Below are 21,471 nucleotides of genomic sequence, written 5' to 3' on the forward strand. Positions count from 1 at the left end.
TGCATCAGAGGTAACTCTGGGTCTTCCATTCCTGTGACGGTCCTCATGAGAGCCAGTTTCATCATAGCACGTGATGGTTTTTACGACTGCACTTGAAGAAACTTTCAAAGTTCTTGAAATGTTCCGTATTGCCTGACCTTCATGTCTTAAAAAGTAATGGACTGTCATTTCTCTTTGCTTATTTGAGCTGTTCTTGCCATAGTATGGACTTGGTCTTTTACCAAATAGGGCTATCTTCTTTATACCTCCCCTACCTTGTCACATCACAACTGATTGGCTCAGACTCATTAAAAGGAAAGACATTCCACAAATTAACTTAAGGCACACCTGTTAATTGAAATGCATTCTAGGTGACTACATCATGAAGCTGGTTGAGAGAATGCCAAGAGTGTGCAAAGCTGTCGTCAAGGCAAGGGGTGGCTACTTTTAAGAATCTCAAATATAGAATGTAACATTGATTTGTTTAACTCTTTTTTTGGTTACTACATGATTCCATGTGTTATATTTAGTAGATGTCTTCACTATTCTACAATGTAGAAAATAGTAAAAACCCTTGAATGAGTAGGTGTTCTAAAACTTTTGACCAGTACTGTATGTGATATTTCAGTTTTCTATTTTTAATAAATTAGCAAAAAATAGCCACGGTAAGGTGCTAGCTAGCATTAAACTTATCTTATAAAAAAAACTATCAATCTTAACATAACCACTAACTAACTACACATGGTTGATGATATTACTAGTTTATCTAGCTTGTCCTGCGTTGCATATAGTCGATGCGCTGCCTGTTAATTTATTATTGAATCACAGCCTACTTCGCCAAACGGGTGATTTAACAAGTGCATTCGTGAAAAAAAGCACTGTCGTTGCACCAATGTGTACCTAACCATAACCAATGACTTTCTTAAAATCAATACACAAGTATATATTTTTAAACCTACATATTTAGTTAATATTGCCTGCTAACATGAATTTCTTTTAACTAGGGAATTTGTGTCACTTCTCATGCGTCTGTGCAAGCAGAGTCAGGGTATATGCAGCAGTTTGGGCCGCCTGGCTCGTTGCGAACTGTGTGAAGACCATTTCTTCCTAAAAAAGACCGTAATTAATTTGACAGAATTGTACATAATATTGAAGGTTGTGCAATGTAACAGTAATATTTAGACTTAGGGATGACACCTGTTAGATAAAATACGGAACGGTTCCGTATTTCACTGAAAGAAAAAAATGTTTTGTTTTCGAAATGACAGTTTCTGGATTTGACCATATTAATGACCTAAGGCTCGTATTTCTGTGTGTTATTATGTTATAATTAAGTCTATGATTTGATAGAGCAGTCTGACTGAGCGGTGGTAGGCACCAGCAGGCTCGTAAGCATTCATTCAAACAGCACTTTCTTCCATTTGCCAGCAGCTCTTCGCTGTGCTTCAAGCATTGCGCTGTTTATGACTTCAAGCCTATCAACTCCCGAGATTAGGCTGGCAATACTAAAGTACCTATTAGAACATCCAATAGTCAAAGGTATATGAAATACAAATGGTATAGAGAGAAATAGTCCTATAATAACTACAACCTAAAACGTCTTACCTGGGAATATTGAAGACTCATGTTAAAAGGAACCACCAGCTTTCATATGTTCTCATGTTCTGAGCAAGGCACTTAAACGTTAGCTTTTTTACATGGCACATATTGCACTTTTACTTTCTTTTCCAACACTTTGTTTTTGCATTATTTAAACCAAATTGAACATGCTTCATTATTTATTTGAGACTAAATTGATTTTGAGGTATTATATTAAGTTAAAGTGTTCATTCAGTATTGTTGTAATTATCATATACATATATATATAAACATTTAAAACATCTGCCGATTAATCGGCATCGGCTTTTTTGGTCCTCCAATAATCAGTATCGGCGTTGAAAAAACATAATCGGTCGACCTCTAGTTCCCAGTCATGTGAAATCCATAGATTAGGACCAAATTCATTTATTTAGACTGATTTCCTCATCTGAACTGTAACTCATGGGAAATAGTTGCATATATTTTTATTTTACCTTTAACTAGGCAAGTCAGTTAAGAACAAATTCTTATTTACAATGACAGTGGGTTAACTGCCTTGTTCAGGTGCAGAACAGATTTTAACCTTGTCAGCTCAGGGATTCGATCTAGCAACCTTTCAGTTACCGGCCCAACACTAACCACTTTGCTACCTACCGCCCCAAAATTGTTCAAGATAGATAGGATATCCCCCTCAGACCAGGGTCAGGCAACCCACCCAGGGTCTCTGGGTTTGTAGGTCAGACTGGATGGAGGATTCAGCCATAGACAGGTTACCACCATAGTGTACGTAGGTTGTCATTTAACCTACTTGCAAACAAACAAAGTGTGCCTTAAAATGTACCTTTTGTCTGAGATAAACGTTTTAGATTAAGTAAACAAACAAATGTTTTCAGACGGAATTCAAGCATAACGCATTGAGAAAGTTTTCAGCATGGAGTTTGGTCTCATGTAGCCTAGTTGATGCTGTATTGAAGGCGTACTTAAAGCTAGTGAATCTAAACCCAACCAGAACTCTACAGAGCTAACCCTGCGAATGATCATTTATGCCAAGTCTAGCAGCTCCAGGTCTTTACAGTGGTGTTCAGCAGAGACTGGTCAAAGCTCATCCACACACACACTTCCCTGTTTTAGCCCCATTGATAAAACCTGACTTCCTCATGTTGGGTTCTAGCCCAGGGCATAAAACCCTGGGTTCTAGCCGAGGTCGCAAAACACTGGGTTCTAGCCGAGGTCGCAAAACACTGGGTTCTAGCTGAGGTCGCAAAACACTGGGTTCTAGCTGAGGACTGCCCACAGACAGACAGCACAAGTCAGGCTAAGGAGGAAGCCATCACTATTCCCATAAACTCTGGAATAATACACACGGTGTGTCTAAACAGATAGAGCAGCAGAGCTTCATAAAGTGACAGCTTCCTCCTGAGTTATGGACCCTCGCGGTGCAATGCTGTAATACGTCATGGTACATTCCAGTAAGGCAGTGCTAAAGCCATAAACCTGGACTTAACCGCAATGCAGGTTGCTGCATGTGTGCACGCGTGTGTGCCATTGCTTACACAAATCTAGTTTGAATCTGCTTGCCAACACGGGTTATATAGGGAGTGGACACACTCCACTCCAGGCTGTTGCAGGGAGATTTCACTGCAGTGGAATTCCACAGGCATCCAGGCAGTGGCTCAGGGTATTGAAACACCTGTTGTATGTGAAGTGAATCAAGGTAAAAATGTAGTCATTCATAACCGCCACTCCAATGCTAATGTTTCACAGAGTAAACACAAAGAGCAGGAAGGAAGACTTGTAGCCCGAGCAGTGAGAATGCAGCTCAAACTGTCTGTGGTGTTGACGTGTACAGCCTCATTCTCACATCCCATTGTACTCAACACAGTAGCACATAAACAACACTAACGTGACAGAGGGGCCCCGAGAGAGAGAGGATTGTACGGTTCGTTTAGATCCTTCCTGTTTCCTACTGTAAATAAGGTCCTGAACTGAAGTCCATAACTCCTCCAGGGAGAGTAAATACTCCTGTTAATTGAGTCATGTAAAGAAAACTCCAGACATTTGATAAGGGACAGAGCTATTCCTAAAGGGGGAACAGTCAGACTATTCTCATGAAGGTTGTGTCAGTTTGGCGTGTTGGGGGTTAAAGCCATGTGGATGTGAAAGAGCAGCAGCAAGGCTCTGAACAGCTCCTTCAGCATTCTTACCACATCCTGAAACTACATCAATCTAGCCACACATGCCACCATCTCAACACCGTATCGCTACAGTTAACGTCAACGAGCCAACGCAACAAAAAAAGTGCACTCTTTTACACCCCCCTAAACACGCCCACAGCCAAAAACTCTTGATGGGATCCCCTCTGTCTGCAGAAAAACAACCGGTGGTATCTCGTCCTGTTGCGTACCTCGCTGGATTATATTTGCCAATTCTCCTTTTTCCTGTCGGAAATCAGCATGTGACTTACTGCTCCAACTCATCAACAGGGTGTTTCTGTCGACATAGATTTCTCAATATCAATTGGCTCCGCGGTGTGTATTTCAGTGATCGATCAATGCTCCAGGCACAGTGGCACATGGTACTGGCAGCTGCATTGTTCCCTGTAATGGCCTGGCTCTCTCGATGTAAACACCAACTCAGGAGTCAAATTAGGTAATCTTGCCTGTGTGTAATGTAAACCACATAATTAAATGACCGTGTTCTACTCCTTGTCCTGTACAACAGGACTTGTCATAGTGTCCGACGTCAAACTAATGTCTACTTGACTCCTAGGGTGGACCTGCCCACTCTGTTTCCAATCTACTTGGACATTATCCTGATGTCATATCTAAGTCAAACACCTTGAAGCCATAGAATATACTTTAGCCTTCCCTTTTTACACCTCAACCTACATATGCATAGGCCCCTAGAAGGTGTTTCTCCTTTAAATGTAATGTCATTCCATTGACCCCGTCTACAGAGACTGCATGCAGTAGGCTACAATATTGCTGCAAACTAAAAGCCCTACGAACACAAACAAGGCCTTCTCTTCCCATGCTGTGGCCATGGGAGCCGCTACGCCTCTTCTAGAGCATATTTCACACCCATTCACATGCATACTCCAAGGAAACTTTTGTTTTTGTGCTTGAACCCTACACTTCCACCCTCTGTTTACAAGAGGAAATGTGAGTGAGATCTGAGTGGCCTCAGAAACTGGGCACGTTGAACCGGCTCCCTCAGTAAGGCTACCTCTAGCCGTTCCCATGTCCCTGCTTCCACAAACACCAGGACCAAGCAGCGAGCACACTGGTACCAGAACCACAGAAAAGACACTGCAGTGACCACAGAGGAAAAGACTCACCCTTACGGCCAAACAGTGGGAGAAAAACACAAATGTTGAGAGGGACAGTAGTCGCACCATGGCAGCGATGGTGTGTGTTCTGAAAAAGCCCACAAAGCAAACATCTCCCTTCCCTCCCCTACTGGGGCAAGTCTTAACTCTGTAGTGCTGATCTCTTCACATGAAGAAACCAAAACCTGATGCAAATCAGTGTTTCAAGTAACCCCACAAAGCCTGCAGCTCGTAAGAGCGCAACAGCACACAGCCACCCATTACAAATGAACTGTAGCCCACTCCAGAGAAACAAGAGGCAAACACAACCCAGGAGCACAATGGACCCTACAGTGCATTTGTACACAGGGCCATCTGATCTAGCGCCCTGCTGACTATGGTCTTCTCACAGGGGGCATAGAACTAGAATGAGCAGAAGGGACATCCCCTGTTCAAAGCAACGTTACATGGTGTAACATGGCAGCCATTTGGAATATTCAACTAACTAATGATCATCACATCAGAAAACTGAGCGAGACTTTATCCGTTCTAGTAACAAATTCTATGCTGTGTGGTCAGGACTCCGGTGGTCCTTCAGTGGGGAGGGTCTGAAGCATGGTCCATCAGAGACCAGTGCTCTAGAATGGGCGCACACACAACCGGACCCTTTACTATCCCACAATGCACGCTAACACACACCACTTCTACAAGGATGATGGAACACAAAGGGCCCAGAGTGATGGATGGATGTAGCTTGTCTGGTTGATCTATCCCTGCGCACATTCCACAACACCTGACAGAAAATAATTTATCCTGAGAGCCAGAGAAAGGTGGGCTCAGAGAGGGGCTGTATATCTGTCAATGAGTGTGATTTGAAAGCAGACACACGTGGGTGGTTATGTGAAGCAGTGGGCTTGACAAAAGACTAATGGATTGCCCACCGAAGAGGGATGGGTCCCGAACACAAAACACACGTCTCACTGCCTGGTTAATGTGTTACAATGCCATGGGAGTTAAATTGGGGGGGGGGGGGGGGGGCTGACTTCAACAAAAGTGTGATGTATAACTATTCTGTAGGATGACTACGAACTACTAAACATGATACAAGTTCGCATCATCACCATTAGTTGATTACTTTAGTCATATGTTATCAGTTCCAGAACTTACCAAATTGAAAATATAATAATGTTATGACGTTATAATGACAAAGATATTGGCTTCCTTGCAAAGTTTGCATCAAAAGATACTGAAACTCATAGGCCTAAGCGACATTGCACAACTATGCCATTAATAGGCCTACTGTGCAATTGGAGGATAAGAACTAAAGGAATAGGTTATCCAATGTGGCTCAATATTTTAACGCGAGTCTGTTAACGTGTCTAGATTGGAACACACTACAAAGTAGACAGGCAGCACATTCCTTGGCGCAAACATAACAACTGGTAGGAGACAGTTGTTGCAACTAACACTAAGCCTTGCAAAAATAACAATACAGACAATGTTCCCGATACTGTACAGTCATGTGTATGTGCAGAATTGAAACGTGACTGCATTAACTGATCAATTACAACGGTTCATGTTGTACAGTTTCAGGGTGACATTGCAAATTGATACCACCTGCAGGATTCCCATACGACTCATGAATCTGAAAGAAGCGATTCAACAGCTGGTTATTAGGTAGTACATGGCATTTGTCATCAACTTGATTATGTAGTGTCAATATGGCGTGCAGAAACCGTGTATTTCAAACCGAAACAGGTCAAATAATTAGGTAGTACCTGAGACAGCTGTCTTGGATCAGGAGCGCCGAAGAGAGACGAGCTGGAGCTGAAACTGATGGCACCTCTCCGGCTGAGGACATGCTTAGGAACCGGCCTGTCTAGAGGCAAAACCGGCAGCTGATAACATACTTCCATTGAACAAAGTCAGAGCTGGATCCAGATCAAAATTCAAATAAAAAAAATGTATAAACAGAAATGAATTGATAGAATGGAAAATGAAATGCAGGAAAAGAATAGGGTTGATTGCAGAGCGGTATCCCTCCTTTGTGGGGGGGGATCAGTTGTAATGCTTCAGCAGTAAGGTAGGCTACTTGTTCTTGGCGACTTTAAACTTGACAAAATCGCCGTCATTGATATTGTCTATGTTTCTCGTCTCATTTGGTCCCATTCTATCCGGATTATTTTCATGCTGCTCCTTCGCTCCTTATTCCACACAGATTTGGGCCCTCAAAAGACGAGGCCTCTATATTTTCTGCATCTTTATAAAAACGCGTACTCATTTTTTGTCCAAAACTCCTCTCAGACGTGATTCATCGTGATATGTCTCCAAATCTAAACAAAAGGAACGACCCCTCAAAACACGACAGCTACCGATGTACAACACTGGTGGATGAAGTGAAAGGAATCCTACGAGGTAAATATTGGAGAAGTTGCCTTTACAGTGGTTTGGTGGTATTCATTTAACGTGCCAGAAGAAACATTATCAATATGTATTCGGTCTTTTTTCACAATGCAAGTATAAATAGTACCCGTAATTGACCACAATTCTGTTCCACTCAATGCAGCACTGTGTAATTTCAACAGAAAGTGGCTGGCTCAAGGGGAAACCCGACGTCAATCTCACTCAAACTCGGCGTCCGGCAAACAATATTAAGTGCAACGAAAAAGCAAAAATGTGAATCAAGGTAAATGTATCTCCTTTAACTACCTCGCTAGCCATCTTCCTAAACATTAGTCTGCTCTCGACCACACCACCTGCCAGAGATGGAACCGTTCGAGCGACCGCATAACGCCCGTGTCCAATTTATCCAATTGCAGCATGGCTACTAATGTCACATCTATAGTGATTGGACAATGGCATAGACTTCGTTTGCAACAAGCTACGCTATTGGCTAGACGTCCAGGGCGATCCCCTGATACTGATTTGAGCAGTTGTTCACCGACGGCGCGGATCTCCACAAGGGTATTCCAGCACAATGGGGTTTGCCCTAGAGCAGTCCACATCATTGCATGTGATTACCTTTCTTGCATGAGTCATCCAGTTGTAGCGTACTTGAGAAGTGGGACTCCAGTTTTCAATGTGAGGCTATGGTGGAATTTAGTGGAATACACTTCCAGTATACAGAAAGTAATGTTTTTTTAATGATCTATTTATTAAGCTATAGGGTGTCTGATAGCTCAGACTAATATAATACAAATCAAGAATAGGCTACTTACATCTGAAATTAAATTTGAAAGCCTGGCTAGCTATGCACACTTTGGCACATGTAACCTTTATTTAACTAGGCAAGTCGATTAAGAACAAAATCTTATTTACAATGACGGCCTACACCAGCCAAACCCGGACAACGGTGGGCCAATTGTGCGCTGCCCTATGGTACTCCCAATCACATCCGGTTGTGATACAGCCTGCATTCGAATCCACGTGTCTTTAGTTACGCCTCTAGCACTGACATGACATGGAATACAAGGAATGGAGTGGAATATTAGCGAAACCGATTGGCAACCACCCGCTGGGCACACACTGGTTGAATCAACATTGTTTCCACGCCATTTCAACTGACGCAGTAGGAAGGAGAACTTCCCACAAATGTATCTGAGAGAGAGAGGGGGAGAGAACAGAACTCATACTCCGCCTGTCCTGCATCAATGTCAGGCTGACCTATATCCATTACTAACACCTATTACCTGCAGACAGTGGCTATTGTCCGGTAGGTCTCTATTGTCAGGTCGTGTGAGTAGTAGGCTAGACCTAAATAATACCTTCTTTCCATGAAGTCAAGGAACACACCATTCCATTCAATAATTCTCTCCTGAAAACACTGTTCTAAGAACCACCTCTACTTACATTCTGATTCAACTTTTTTGGGGGGACTTATGCAGGAGAACTGGGGGACAAGGCTGAGCTGTACCATGGCAACAGTCAGGCTGAATGCCAGTTGAGGGGCATAATGAGTACCCCTATGGCTTCTCCTCCACTACATCCCTCCCTCCCTCTCTTCTACGGCACTCTCAATGCAATTCCACACAATCACACTCCTTGGGAGGTCCTGCGTCTTTTCCAGGCAACTGAAGCAACAGTGTGCCAAATCACTCCACCAGCCAGTCACTCACCCTCAGCGAAGACTAGGCACATGATAGTAGACCCCCATATCAACCTTAGCAAAGGACAAGCCAATCCAGACCCATTAGACTAGATATCGACTGGTGACGTTCTAACGGGTCAGAATGACTGGGCCTAGCTGTGGTGATTAATTAACTGCATTTTTCATACCCATTTCAAAAAGTCTAGTTGACGTTGGTGTTTATTTGGTATTTTTTACTAAATGTTTTCAACAAACCACTTGACCACTCTAAAATGACATAAGTGTGTGCATGCATGTGTGTGTATGTGTACACACTCCCATGAGTGTGACTGTCTGTGGGAAAGGGTAGGAAAACATTTGTTAATTAATTCCTCCAACAGTTCCTTTATAGCACACACATTTTGGTCCCTAGGCAGATATGCTCAGCTGCATCAGGCACTCGGCAAGCCCAGGGGGGCACGGAGTACAGAGCATGGAGTCCAGGGACAGGTTAACTGCATACCTGCTGATTCTCCAAGCAGCTACAAGTATCTTGTTGCAATCCCCCCACACCTCCCACCCCCTCCTCCTTTGTCTGTGACAGCCTTTAGGGAACCAGAGGAGTCGTTAGCGCTAATTGATGATACAGTGGGCCCCTCTGGATAAGAGCTACTGACTATTGGCAAAAAGTGGCATTCCTTATATAACATGTTCAGATGTAATAAGTCCACACGTTTAATTTGACTAGACTTGAACAATAAACATGGCTGTTTTTTATCAGGAAATGAACCGTCAATAACATTTGAATCCAATCCTTCATGCCAATTTGTGGTTTTCTATGGACTAACAACACCATGAAGAATAAATTACAACTGTGATATGCCACTCCTTGATAAAATCACTGGTCTGATAACTTTACCCAATCTAAATTATTAGATATAAAATCAAATCAAATTGCATTGGTCACATAGACATAATTAGGTGATGATATTGCGGATGTAGCGAAATGCTTGTAAAACAATAAACGTTCAGGGTTAATAATGTAAAAAATAACACACAAAAAAAAAAAAATACTGCAAAGTTACTTAGTGAACTAGAACCAGAGCTGCCATGTCTGTCGGCGCCATCTTGCCTTTTACTATTGCTATCATTAGTCTTTATTAAATACACTGAGCTGAGGTGAAAACTATTTATATTGTTACGGTAAACTTTGAGTCCACCTGCAAACCCTTTATGGAGCTACGTTTTTACCTCTGGTCATGTTCATCTGTAAAATATGCATGTATGTATCGCCATCTTGTGGAAGAGTATTCATGCAGGAAAATATTATTTTCCTTACCTTTCTTCTATATTCCAGTAGGTGGTGCTCTGGTGTCACTGAATACAGAGGTCTTGTGAAAACCATGGTGGAAAACTATCGAGTCTACTAAACAGATTGTATACGAAAAAGCACAACATTACATTAAATATTTGACCTTATCTTTCACTATCCTCTCAGACAGTCATCAACCAGTTGAACCCCGTTACTATTCCACCCAAACACCTCAGTATCCTGCAGTATAGTAGACCTACATCCGAGTCCCCTTTAAACCCCAACCCAACATCCAGGTAACCATGTTAGGGCCACTGGCAGCGAGGCCTGCTGAAATGTGAGCCCATGACTATCTGCCTGTATTTTTTATTCATCTCATCCGCTGATCTAGTCCTCCACAGAGCAGACACCTGACTCCACTGACCTGTCTGTCTCTCACAGGGACGACTGAAGCACTGGAGCTGACAGCCTGGACAGAGGAACAGGTATGAAAGAGAGGAACGGGAAAGTCAGAGACAGAGATAAGAATAACTGTGGACAAATGCAGAGGATGTGTTTGGCAAAAATGTATCTTAAGTCTTTTGAGTTGTGTTGTTTGGGTTTTGAGGTCTTAGTCCATGTTTCAACAGTAAGGCGACAGGTTCTCTCATTTTGGTGTTCTCTGATGAATTTGGACAATGTATTAAGTGACTCTTGGATCGAACAGAGTGTTGAAGATAAAACATAGTGAGGGAGAGTTTGGGAAACAATTGAACTGTAGGTTCCCTGTGGGAATTTTTTTAATTAATATTTACAACAGTTCTATCAATAATGAATAGAGATGCTGTGTGAACAGTATACAATTACTGGCAGATCAGGGGATCAGCTGAACAACCGCACAGTCAACATCAGGTATCATATGAAAATCATTGTGGTTGATGTGTTGTGCAGGTAATGGTGAGAAAAGATGTCAGAGCAAAGGCAACGTTCCCTGTCCACCTCAGGAGAGGCCCTCTATCTGGTCCTGGGCCTCGACAAGACCTGTACACAGGATGACATCAAGAAGTCCTACAGGTACACACACACAACAAAACACCACACACACTAAATCCTTGCTCCTTGTGTGTTTGTGCATGTGCAACCCATTTAAAGATTGAGTTGTTGCCTTGAAGCGAGGACCCACCATTTGGAGTCATTGGCTTTGTAGAGTAACATATAACCTTATGCCTCAATGGAGAAACTGGACTGCATATTACATCACTGACAACAACCCTTCAGCATGTTGACTCTTGTAAAAACATTTATTCATATAACTAGAAATACTGTAATGCTGTTGGATTTTGGTTTGTAAACAAAGATCCTTTTCTTCATCAAAGCAGGTTATACATTGATCTGTAACCATGCACAAACAAACGTCATGTAACAACCAATGTCTATGGAGGTCAGAGGGAATCATTTTAATGGGATGTTTTTCAGGAGAAATGTGGCACAGATGTAGAAAAAGAATAACTTTGTGAGACAGAGTGACTGACTGCTACAATACCTTTTATAATCACAGCAAGTGATTGTCAGACAGCTGCATGAATACAATATGACTTCCATAAAACTAAAATATTAATACTACAGAACAGATGGTACCCCTCCTTGTACTCAGTTCATATCGTGTGTGTGTGTGTGTGTGTGTGTGTGTGTGTGTGTGTGTGTGTGTGTGTGTGTGTGTGTGTGTGTGTGTGTGTGTGTGTGTGTGTGTGTGTGTGTGTGTGTGTGTGTGTGTGTGTGTGTGTGTGTGCGCGTGCATTTCCCACACACAAGCGTGGGTGTACTTGGAAGCTTGTCACAACCTGTTGGGAATTGTATGACCCTAGCATTATTGCAGCAGACAAATTGCTATGTACCCACACAACAAGTAGTACCTCAACCTTATAATAAAATAGCAGGACAGACTTCCTATAATATGGAGAGCTGCTGATAAAACTCACTGGTCTCAGTACTCAACTTTAATATGGTTATTGTGTAATAATGTTAGTATGAAAGGAACCTTTGATGATTAGACCTAATCCAAATCAATTGTCTTAACTCAAGCCGTTATCAATTATATTTGGTAATGTAATTCTACATTTGAATGTAGATTTTGTTTAAGATAACTCTTTTATCCTATAACCTACATTTCAGTCAAAGGATGCCTGTCAAGCCCTCGTTCATACCTTGAGTTCTCTCTCATTTCACCAATACATTTCCATTATGTAGTAAGGCATTCCAACATGTAGTAAGTCAGAATCTAATGACTTGTAATATAAATTCACTTCAGACTCGAGTCATACAGATGCCATCACAATTAGTAGTTCTTAATTAATTGCTCTAATTGGAATTCACTTCCAGGAACCATCCAAATGGTTAGCGTTTGAACAGCCCTTGTTTGTGGTTAATGAATATGTAATCATAGCAGCATTTTCAGAGCCTCTTGGCTTCATTAAAAATAAACAAGCAGACGTGCTTCAGAGCGTCATGAAATGTTGATGAGAAATTATAATTTACAGCAAAAAAAGAGAGTGAGAAAAAAATGAATTATGTAAAAGTGACTGTAGTTATATTTATTTAATGGTGTCTGTCAACCAAGGGTTCCAATGGACCTAATGCCAAAAAATAAAAACTGCAGTTGAATTCAAAATGGCAGACTGGTACACCATGTATAGAACTGGGCACCAGCAGTTAGCTCAGTGTTTCAGTTATATACTCTAGGTTAAATATTTACATTCTCTAGCCTGACTTAAGAGTTTTAATTGTACTATACATGCTATTACAACTTTCTTTGGCTTATTGAACTAATATACCAATGCCTGGCAGGTGTGTGTGTTGATGGGTGTGAGGGAGCAGGCTTCTAACCCCACCTAATGGGAGATAACAGTGCTGCCTCTTACTGAACTCATTAGATAAGACCATAAAATAACAAGACAGTAACAATGAAAACAACATTTCTGTTAGCGAAGCCTTTCGGATTGCATCATCTTTTCAATTTCGTAATATTTTTTACTATTTAGAAAACATGCTTTGAAATATCATCCAGACAAGAACCCAGAGAACCCGAACGCCACAGATAAATTCAAGGAGCTCAACAATGCCCACTCCGTGCTGTCAGATGCCTCCAAGAGGAACATCTACGACAGCTATGGCTCCCTCGGTCTGTACGTGGCACAGCAGTTTGGAGAGGAGAACGTCAATGCTTATTTCATGCTCTCCAGTTGGTGGGCAAAGGTGGGTGTGTGTGTGTGTGTGTGTGTGTGTGTGTGTGTGTGTGTGTGTGATGCGTGCGTGTGTGTGTGTGTGTGTGTGAACAAGGAAAGTCTATGTTCATGTGTTAATAGTGAGTGGTCTATGTCCATCCTCCACACAGGGTCTGATTGCCGTCTGCGGGGTGCTAACAGGCTGCTACTTCTGCTGCTGCCTGTGCTGCTGTTTCAACTGCTGCTGTGGGAAGTGTAAACCCAAAACTCCTGGAGAGGAGGACCCCGACAGCTACGTGTCCCCTGAAGACCTGGAGGAGCAGATCCGCACAGACATGGAGACAGGTGAGCAAATCAAATAACATTGTCACGTGCCGAATACAACAGGTGTAGACTTTACTGTGAAACGAGCCCTTTCCCAACAATGCAAAGTTAAAAAGGAAGAAAATTATCACACAAAAAAAGGAAATAGTAACACAATAAAAGGGTACCGGTACCAAGTCAATGTGCTGGGGTATGAGGTAGTTGAGGTGATTGAGGTAATATGTACATGTAGCTAGGGATAAAAGTGACACAGCACAGTTACAATGGTCAGGGTTTTGTAACAGAGAGATAAGGTGAGCCCCACTGAGAATAATGAAGTTTCCCTTTGACACTGATCTGAGGTCAGTGTTGCATTTCACATTCCTAATGGCTAAGGTTAGGACTCTAGGATGGTAAGCTGATCCTAGATCTGTGCCTAAAGGCAACTTCTACCATGAGCAAGCCTCACAGACTATCTCTCACTGTTTCAGAATTAGCCTATAGCTCGCAGTTTTATTATCCATCTGTTGAAACAACAACAGCAGCAACCTCCTTAATAAGCTCTGCCTACATCACTCTCCTACCGTATCAATATTACCTCATCTATCAATGGAAAAGCATTTGATGCTGCTAGGGCACAAAGACAGTGGAATGGCACAGACAAACTTAAAATATGTTTTCTCAAACACACCAAGTCCGCCAGTTAATGAAAATAAATATACTTGATATATTTGTGCCAGATGTTTGGATATGATAAATTGCTCTGGTGCCAGTTAGCTGTGGGAGGTGGGGTGTGGGTTTTTCCCCATGTCTCTGCAGTTCTCAGATACAACTGATAATTACTGCCTCTGAGTCACGTCTCTAAATGTGTTTCCATAGCAGTTATTTTGAGCCCCATCTCACGATTAAAGGGAAACAATGGCCTTGGTTTCAGGCACTCACTGCAAAGTCTCAGCCCCCATGGGAGGATGATGAGAAGGCCTACTCATGTGTTTGGCTTCAGAACACATTGCTTATGATAACATATTTATTGGGAGAATTTCTGAATATGAATAGGACCTCCTACTGTAGGCATAGCCCAGGGTAATTGAACTGATTAACGGGGACTTTACAACCAAAGTTGTAAAACTGCCCTTCAAGCCAGCCAGGCTGACACAGTGTGTGGTGCCAAAAGGACAACCGGCAGCAGGAGGTAAGAGGCTTGACACAGGTAGCCGTCACTCCCTCACAACAGTCAAGACATCCCCCAGTCTCAACAGGAACAGCTATACTATAGATAGTGTCCTAGGCCTATGTTTAGGAACATTTTGGAGGATATGACATATTTTATTAGTTCTGTGCAACATACTGCAACAACGTAAACGAATGCACTGATGAGTTTTTCTTACCTTCTCCAGATGCTGACGACGTCCCCATAATACAGCAGCCAACCAATGCAAGCGAGAGGACCGGGTTGATTGGTGACGGACGACGGGCCTATACCTAACACAACTGAGAAGAAAGATCGGAGGACTGGTGATGTCATAGGGATTCCAGAACTGGCTTTAAATACGTGTATTTGAGTATTTGTTATTTGAATACTTATTTTCAATGTATTTTAGTATTTTCAAATAATGTGGCCCGAATCAACTACAACTAAGTATTTGAAAGTGTTTTCAAATAATTTCCTATAAATAGCCTACTATTTAACTTGTTTCAAAAACTATTTTGAAATACCTGGGTTAAATGCATGGGAGTGTATTTGAGTCATTTTATTTCAGTATTTTCAAATACATTCCAATATTCAACTACTTGTCTTTTCAAATAAAACATATCTACTTACTTCCAAATGTATTTGAAAGTAATTTAAATACCCTAAATAGTATTTGAACCCAAGTCTGAGGGGATTCATTCCTTGACCTGGTAGATCCCAAAAGGGTTCCAATTACATTCCACCCCTAGACTACACTTTGTAAATTCTGAATGAGTGTTAGTTTGTGTGCATTGTGTTTTGTGTTTGTTTATTATTTATTCTGAACAAAATACAAAGTATCCCTAGAATTGTGCAGTTCCAAGTTTGGGCGGTAGCCTAGTGGTTAGAGCGTTGGACTTGTAACTGAAAGGCAAGTTCGAATCCCCGAGTTGATAGGCAGTTAACCCACTGTTCCTAGGCCGTCATTAAAAATAAGAATTTGTTCTTAACTGACCTGCCTAGTTAAGTAAAGGTAAAAATAACAAAGTGTGGTTGTGAAAGAATTGAGAGATGTCTCTATTTTGTCATGTGAGCAATAAAGACTGCCCTTTTTGAAATGTTACTTTAGCATCTATTTTTTTTAAACCACATTGCCAGTTTTTCAAACATGTAGATAATTAGATCAGTGTGTATCAATTGCTATAGTTTCACAAATCAGGTAATAAAAAATGTCTTCCTTCGAGCCGGATTTGAACCAGCGACCTAAGGATCGCTATTTAACCTCTACAGTCCTCCGCTCTACCAACTGAGCTATCGAAGGGTATACATACAGGAACGTCGCAGTGGGCAATTTATACGTTAAGGTGCTTCTCTGGCAGGCATTCTAGCTAAGTTGTGTAGTTTACTTTCTGTCATAATTAATTTGGGTTAAATAAAATGTATTATGAGACTACATTTTTCAATCACAAAATTGTTTATTTGACCTCATTTTAGCAGTCACATATTTAAATGAAGTATAAAAACAAACGAGCTATCTAGCTATGCACATAGCTAGTTACAGTAGCTAGCTAGCCAACGACTTTCAAACGCATTCGACACACTTAGCTAGCTAGCTGGAGTCAAGTCGAAGATAATGTGGACATGTGTAACCTAAAAGTATGCTAGCTGTAACAATAATTTACCATTGTCAATGCCTACATTTTCCATCGAAGCTAGCAAGCAACAATGTTACTCTGTGAGCCGGAGACTGCCAGTGCCACATATGTGAAGCTAGCCACAATAAGAATTAACCACAATAGTGGCACTTTCGCCTTGAAAATAAAAGTCCCTTATTGAAAGTGATGCAAATGCATACTAAACTGCAAAAAAAGCTAACTTAACACGTGAAAATATTTGTATGAACATAACAAGATTCAACAACTGAGACATAAACTGAACAACTTCCACAGACATGTGACCAATAGAAATGGAATAATGTGTCCCTGAACAAAGGGGGGGGGGGGTCAAAATCAAAAGTAACAGTTAGTATCTGGTGTGGCCACCAGCTGCATTAAGTACTGCAGTGCATCTCCTCCTCGTGGACTGCGCCAGATCTTGCTGTGAGATGTTACCTCACTCTTCCACCAAGGCACCTGAAAGTTCCCGGACATTTCTGGGGGGAATGTCCGTAGCCCTCACCCTCCGATCCAACAGGTCCCAGACGTGCTCAATGGGATTGAGACCTGGGCTCTTCGCTGGCCATGGCAGAACACTAACATTCCTGTCTTGCAGGAAATCATGCACAGAACGAGCAGTATGGCTGGTGGCAATGTCATGCTGGAGGGTCATGTCAGGATGAGCCTGCAGGAAGGGTACCACATGAGGGAGGAGGATGTCTTCCCTGTAACGCACAGCGTTGAGATTTCCTGCAATGACAACAAGCTCAGTCCGATGACACTGTGACTCACCGCCCCAGACAATGACGGACCCTCCACCTCCAAATCGATCCCGCTCCAGAGTACAGACCTTGGTGCAACGCTCATTCCTTCGACGATAAACGCGAATCCAACCACCACCCCTGGTGAGACAATACCGCGACTCGTCAGTGAAGAGCACTTTTTGCCAGTCCTGTCTGGTCCAGCAACGGTGGGTTTGTGCCCATAGGCAACGTTGTTGCCGGTGATGTCTGGTGAAGACCTGCCTTACAACAGGCCTACAAGCCCTCAGTCCAGCCTCCTGCGGACAGTCTGAGCACTGATGGAAGGATTGTGCATTCCTGGTGTAACTCGGGCAGTTGTTGTTGCCATCCTGTACCTGTCCCGCAGGTGTTATGTTCGGATGAACCGATCCTGTGCAGGTGTTGTTACACGTGGTCTGCCACTGCGAGGACGATCAGCTGTCCGTCCTGTCTCCCTGTAGTGCTGTCTTAGGCGTCTGACAGTACAGACATTGCAATTTATTGCCCTGGCCACATCTGCAGTCCTCATGCCTCCTTGCAGCATGCCTAAGGCAGGTTCACGCAGATGAGCAGGGACCCTGGGCATCTTTCTTTTGGTGTTTTTCAGAGTCAGTAGAACGGCCTCTTTAGTGTCCTAAATTGTCATAACTGTGACCTTAATTGCCTACCGTCTGCAAGCTGTTAGTGTCTTAACGACTGTTCCACAGGTGCATGTTCATTAATTGTTTATGGTTCATTGAACAAGCATGGGAAACAGTGTTTAAAACCTTTACAATGAAGATCTGTGAAGTTATTTGGATTTTTACGAATTATCTTTGAAAGACAGGGTCGTGAAAAAGGGTTTTTTTTTTGCTGAGTTTATTACAAACAGTGGTGGAAAAAGTACCCAATTGTCATACTTGAGTAAAAGTAAAGATACTTCAATAGAAAATTACTCAAGTAAAAGTGAAAGTCACCCAGTAAAATCCTACTTCAGTAAAAGTCTAAAAGTATTTGCTTTTAAATATACTTAAATATCAAAAGTAAATGTAATTGCTAAAATATACTTAAGTATCAAAATGAAAAGTATAAATAATTTCAAATTCCTTATATTAAGCAACATTTTCTTGTTTTTTTAATTTACAGATAGCCAGGGGCGCACTTCAACACTCAGACATAATTTACATTATTTATGTAGTTTACAAACGAAGCATGTGTTTAGTGAGTCCGCCAGATCAGAGGCAGTAGGGATGACCAGGGATGTTCTCTTGATAAGTGTGTGAAATAGACAATTTTCCTGTCCTGCGAAGCATTCAAGTAGTACTTTCAAGAATTTTTACTTAAGTACTTTACACCACTGATTACAAATAGTGGAATCATGTCATATTTGGACTAGATAATCATTAACAAGATCGGAATGTTGTTATATAAAGGCAACAAAAGACAATAATTTGTTAATTTCACACTAAAAAAGTCAAATATGAGCTACAACACTAGTATTTGTGTAATCTCTTCACAGTTGTGTTCTGTGGCGTGTCACTGAGTAGACTGATACACCATTTAATTTATCCACAATTCACAGTTAAGGCTGTGCAGTGTAATTTGAATGTCAATATGCACAATAGGCTGACTGGGGAGGTGATTTCCCACAGTCAAAGTCCCGTAATAACAGCTACGGCGCTAATATTTGTGTAAACGCTTCACAGCTGTGTTCTCTGGGTGTCTCTGAGAAGACTGATACTTAATTGATCCTCAATCCTGTACAGTGCAATTTGAATGTCCAATACACATATAGTAGGTTGACTGTTAAGCTTAATGTGGCTCATTTCACAGTGGTTTCAGAGTCCTGAGCTATGATGCTAATATTTGTGTATTCTCTTCACAGTTGTGTTCTGTGAGTGTTACTAAGTAGACTGATACCCAATTTCATTGATCTACAATCCATAGGTAAGGCTGCACCCTGCAGGTGATTTCCAGGGCCCGGTTCCATAACGGGGCAGAAGAGGGCTTAGCCCCCTCAGTTGAAACTTGTGCCCCTCAGTTTTATGTTCTTATATAAAAAACAGCAAAAAAGGCGCACAGAATCCTCAGTCTTCTCAACCCTCCAAACAAATTGCTCAAGGCAAAAGCAACAGATCTTTACACTGGAGTCAAAGTTGTCCGTAGTGCATTTGAGTCCCCCGAGAAGACATTTGGGTGCAGTTCAGTGCCAATGGCACTGACACACCACCAGTTCCAAGCAAATAACAAAGTTATGTATGTATAAATATCCAGCAATACGTGGTGGACAGTACAGTAGGCCAGGAGGACAGAGGAGAAGAGACTGAGTGTAAAAGGCTGTTCTTGGATGCTGTCATTGGTGAAATGTCAGAATGATTCAGCAAATGCAACAGCCAACTGGTGGAGGCCCTGTGTGCCCTTGACCCAGAGAGCCATGACTTTCTAGATGTAAAAAAAGGTTGGTGAAAGCACTACTGGATCAAAGCAAAACACATTTGGTGGAAGCTGAGTTTAATGTCGCTCGCCAGTTTTTGCAGACTGAAATCGCCCGCTCCTGCTCCAATTAGGTCAAATGGACACCACTTGATATCCTGCAACGATTCTCTGGGCCTCTCTCCGCTATGCCGACCATGCTTACTGCACTGACACATGGATTGACTTTTGGTGCGTCCACAGCTAGATGCGAGAACAAATATTCCACTTTGACAAACGTGTTCAGTCGGCACAGATGAAGCATGGGGATCTTACAAGAAGATTTCGGGGAGAATTGAATGATCGATTTCTCAGGAAGTTCCACAGAGCATCAAGGAGGCTGCAACTCTTCTGAAGAAAAAAAATCTAGTAGTTAAAAAAATATATATTTTGTCATATCCAATTAAGATATCTCATTGCTGCAACTTGGGAGAGGCGAAGGTCGAGTCATGCGTCCTCTGAAACATGACCCACCAAACCGCGCTCCTTAACACCCACCCACACCAATGTGTCAGAGGAAACACCATTCAACTGATGACAAGGTCAGCCTGCAGGCACCTAGGCCACCACAAGGAGTCACTAGAGCGCTATGAGCCAAACCATCCCCTTACCCGGACGACACTGGGCCAATTGTGCACTGCCCTATGGGACTCCAGGTCAAGGCCAGTTGTGACACAGCCTGGGATCAAACCCAGGTCTGTAGTTATGCCTCAAGCACTGTGATGCAGTGCCTTAGACTGCTGTGCCACTCAGGAGGCCAGCTGGTTGGTTTTTATAAAAATCTTGGGTGGTATAGCCATTGGTGTAATTTCATCAAAAACCTAGGGTATGGAATGGCAAAATGACTTCCTTAGCCACTAGCCTACAGTAGGTTTCCAATGGCCTTGCTTTAGTGTGTAGGCCACTGTCCATGGAGCTGATAGAGCACCGCAACGATTTCATGCCAAACTGTCACTTCTTTGTCAAAAGCGCTCAATGGTTTCAACATTTGAACTTTTATGTTTATTGTGGTATAGTGTGATATAAGCAGAATTCAATATAATTGTGCCACATCACAACGTGCCGCTGAACTCATGAGCGCCATGATTTTCCATGTATGAAGCGGGCCTATAGGCCTGTTTATTTGACAAGACAGCTGTGCATGGCTGCATCTCACTGTAGGCTATGTTTTGGTTATTTGATCTCCATTCACCTTTTGTTTACTGCATTTGTTACTGTTAATGTAACTAGCCTAAATATAGATTTTTCCGTGCCATTATTGATCTGTTATTTTGTTTACTAGGCCTACTTGGTATAGCTGTTTTGTTTTGTTCGCATTCATTTGTTCGCATTCACAGTCGTGTCAGTATTCTAAGCCAAATTATTATCCAGTAATTTTGTTTGCATGTATTAATAACTAGGCTACTACTTTCAGCGTTTAGTTTGCATTATTTAGGTAAGACAGCTGTGTGTACGGCTGCATTCACATAGGCTGTCAGTAATACTCTAGGTGAATTACCCTATCTATCTTGTAGCCTAAATTCATTACCAAAACTTACTTTAGTGTGTAGGGTACTATCCATTGTACTGATACAGCGCAGCGGAGATAAGCTACGGATTTAGTGCCAGTGTCACTTCAAAAGCACTCAATCATTGGTGTAGAAGTCGCTGCATTTTAACTTTATGTT

The 21,471-nt window shown here is 42.1% G+C and overlaps 2 protein-coding genes and 1 non-coding gene across 5 annotated transcripts in view; 1 reads left to right on the forward strand and 2 right to left on the reverse strand.

The window, feature by feature from the left end:
• The window catches only part of LOC106579529 (high affinity 3',5'-cyclic-AMP phosphodiesterase 7A), a 53,097-nt gene extending 46,029 nt beyond the window's left edge, over positions 1-7,068 (reverse strand). For both annotated transcript variants that reach the window (XM_014159525.3, XM_014159526.3), the window contains exon 1: positions 6,643-7,068. In XM_014159525.3, the coding sequence (XP_014015000.2) occupies positions 6,643-6,780 (138 nt within the window). In that variant the 5' untranslated portion in view covers positions 6,781-7,068. The remainder of the gene's footprint in view (positions 1-6,642) is intronic.
• Positions 7,069-7,168: 100 nt separating this feature from the next.
• dnjc5 (DnaJ homolog subfamily C member 5) lies at positions 7,169-16,039 on the forward strand. Of its 2 annotated transcripts, XM_014159490.3 has the most exons (6): positions 7,169-7,279; positions 10,684-10,727; positions 11,173-11,295; positions 13,260-13,473; positions 13,613-13,787; positions 15,143-16,039. In XM_014159490.3, exons 3-6 carry the CDS (start codon positions 11,189-11,191, stop codon positions 15,229-15,231), a joined length of 585 nt encoding a protein of 194 aa, XP_014014965.2. In that variant the 5' UTR covers positions 7,169-7,279; positions 10,684-10,727; positions 11,173-11,188; the 3' UTR covers positions 15,232-16,039.
• Positions 16,040-16,151: 112 nt separating this feature from the next.
• On the reverse strand, positions 16,152-16,237 carry trnay-gua (transfer RNA tyrosine (anticodon GUA)). The gene is given in 2 exon segments: positions 16,152-16,187; positions 16,201-16,237. It is a non-coding gene; the product is annotated as a tRNA-Tyr (tRNA).
• Positions 16,238-21,471: the final 5,234 nt, after the last annotated feature.

Source organism: Salmo salar, chromosome 19, assembly GCF_965601325.2.
Source record: "Salmo salar chromosome 19, fSalSal1, whole genome shotgun sequence".
Taxonomy (NCBI): domain Eukaryota; kingdom Metazoa; phylum Chordata; class Actinopteri; order Salmoniformes; family Salmonidae; genus Salmo; species Salmo salar.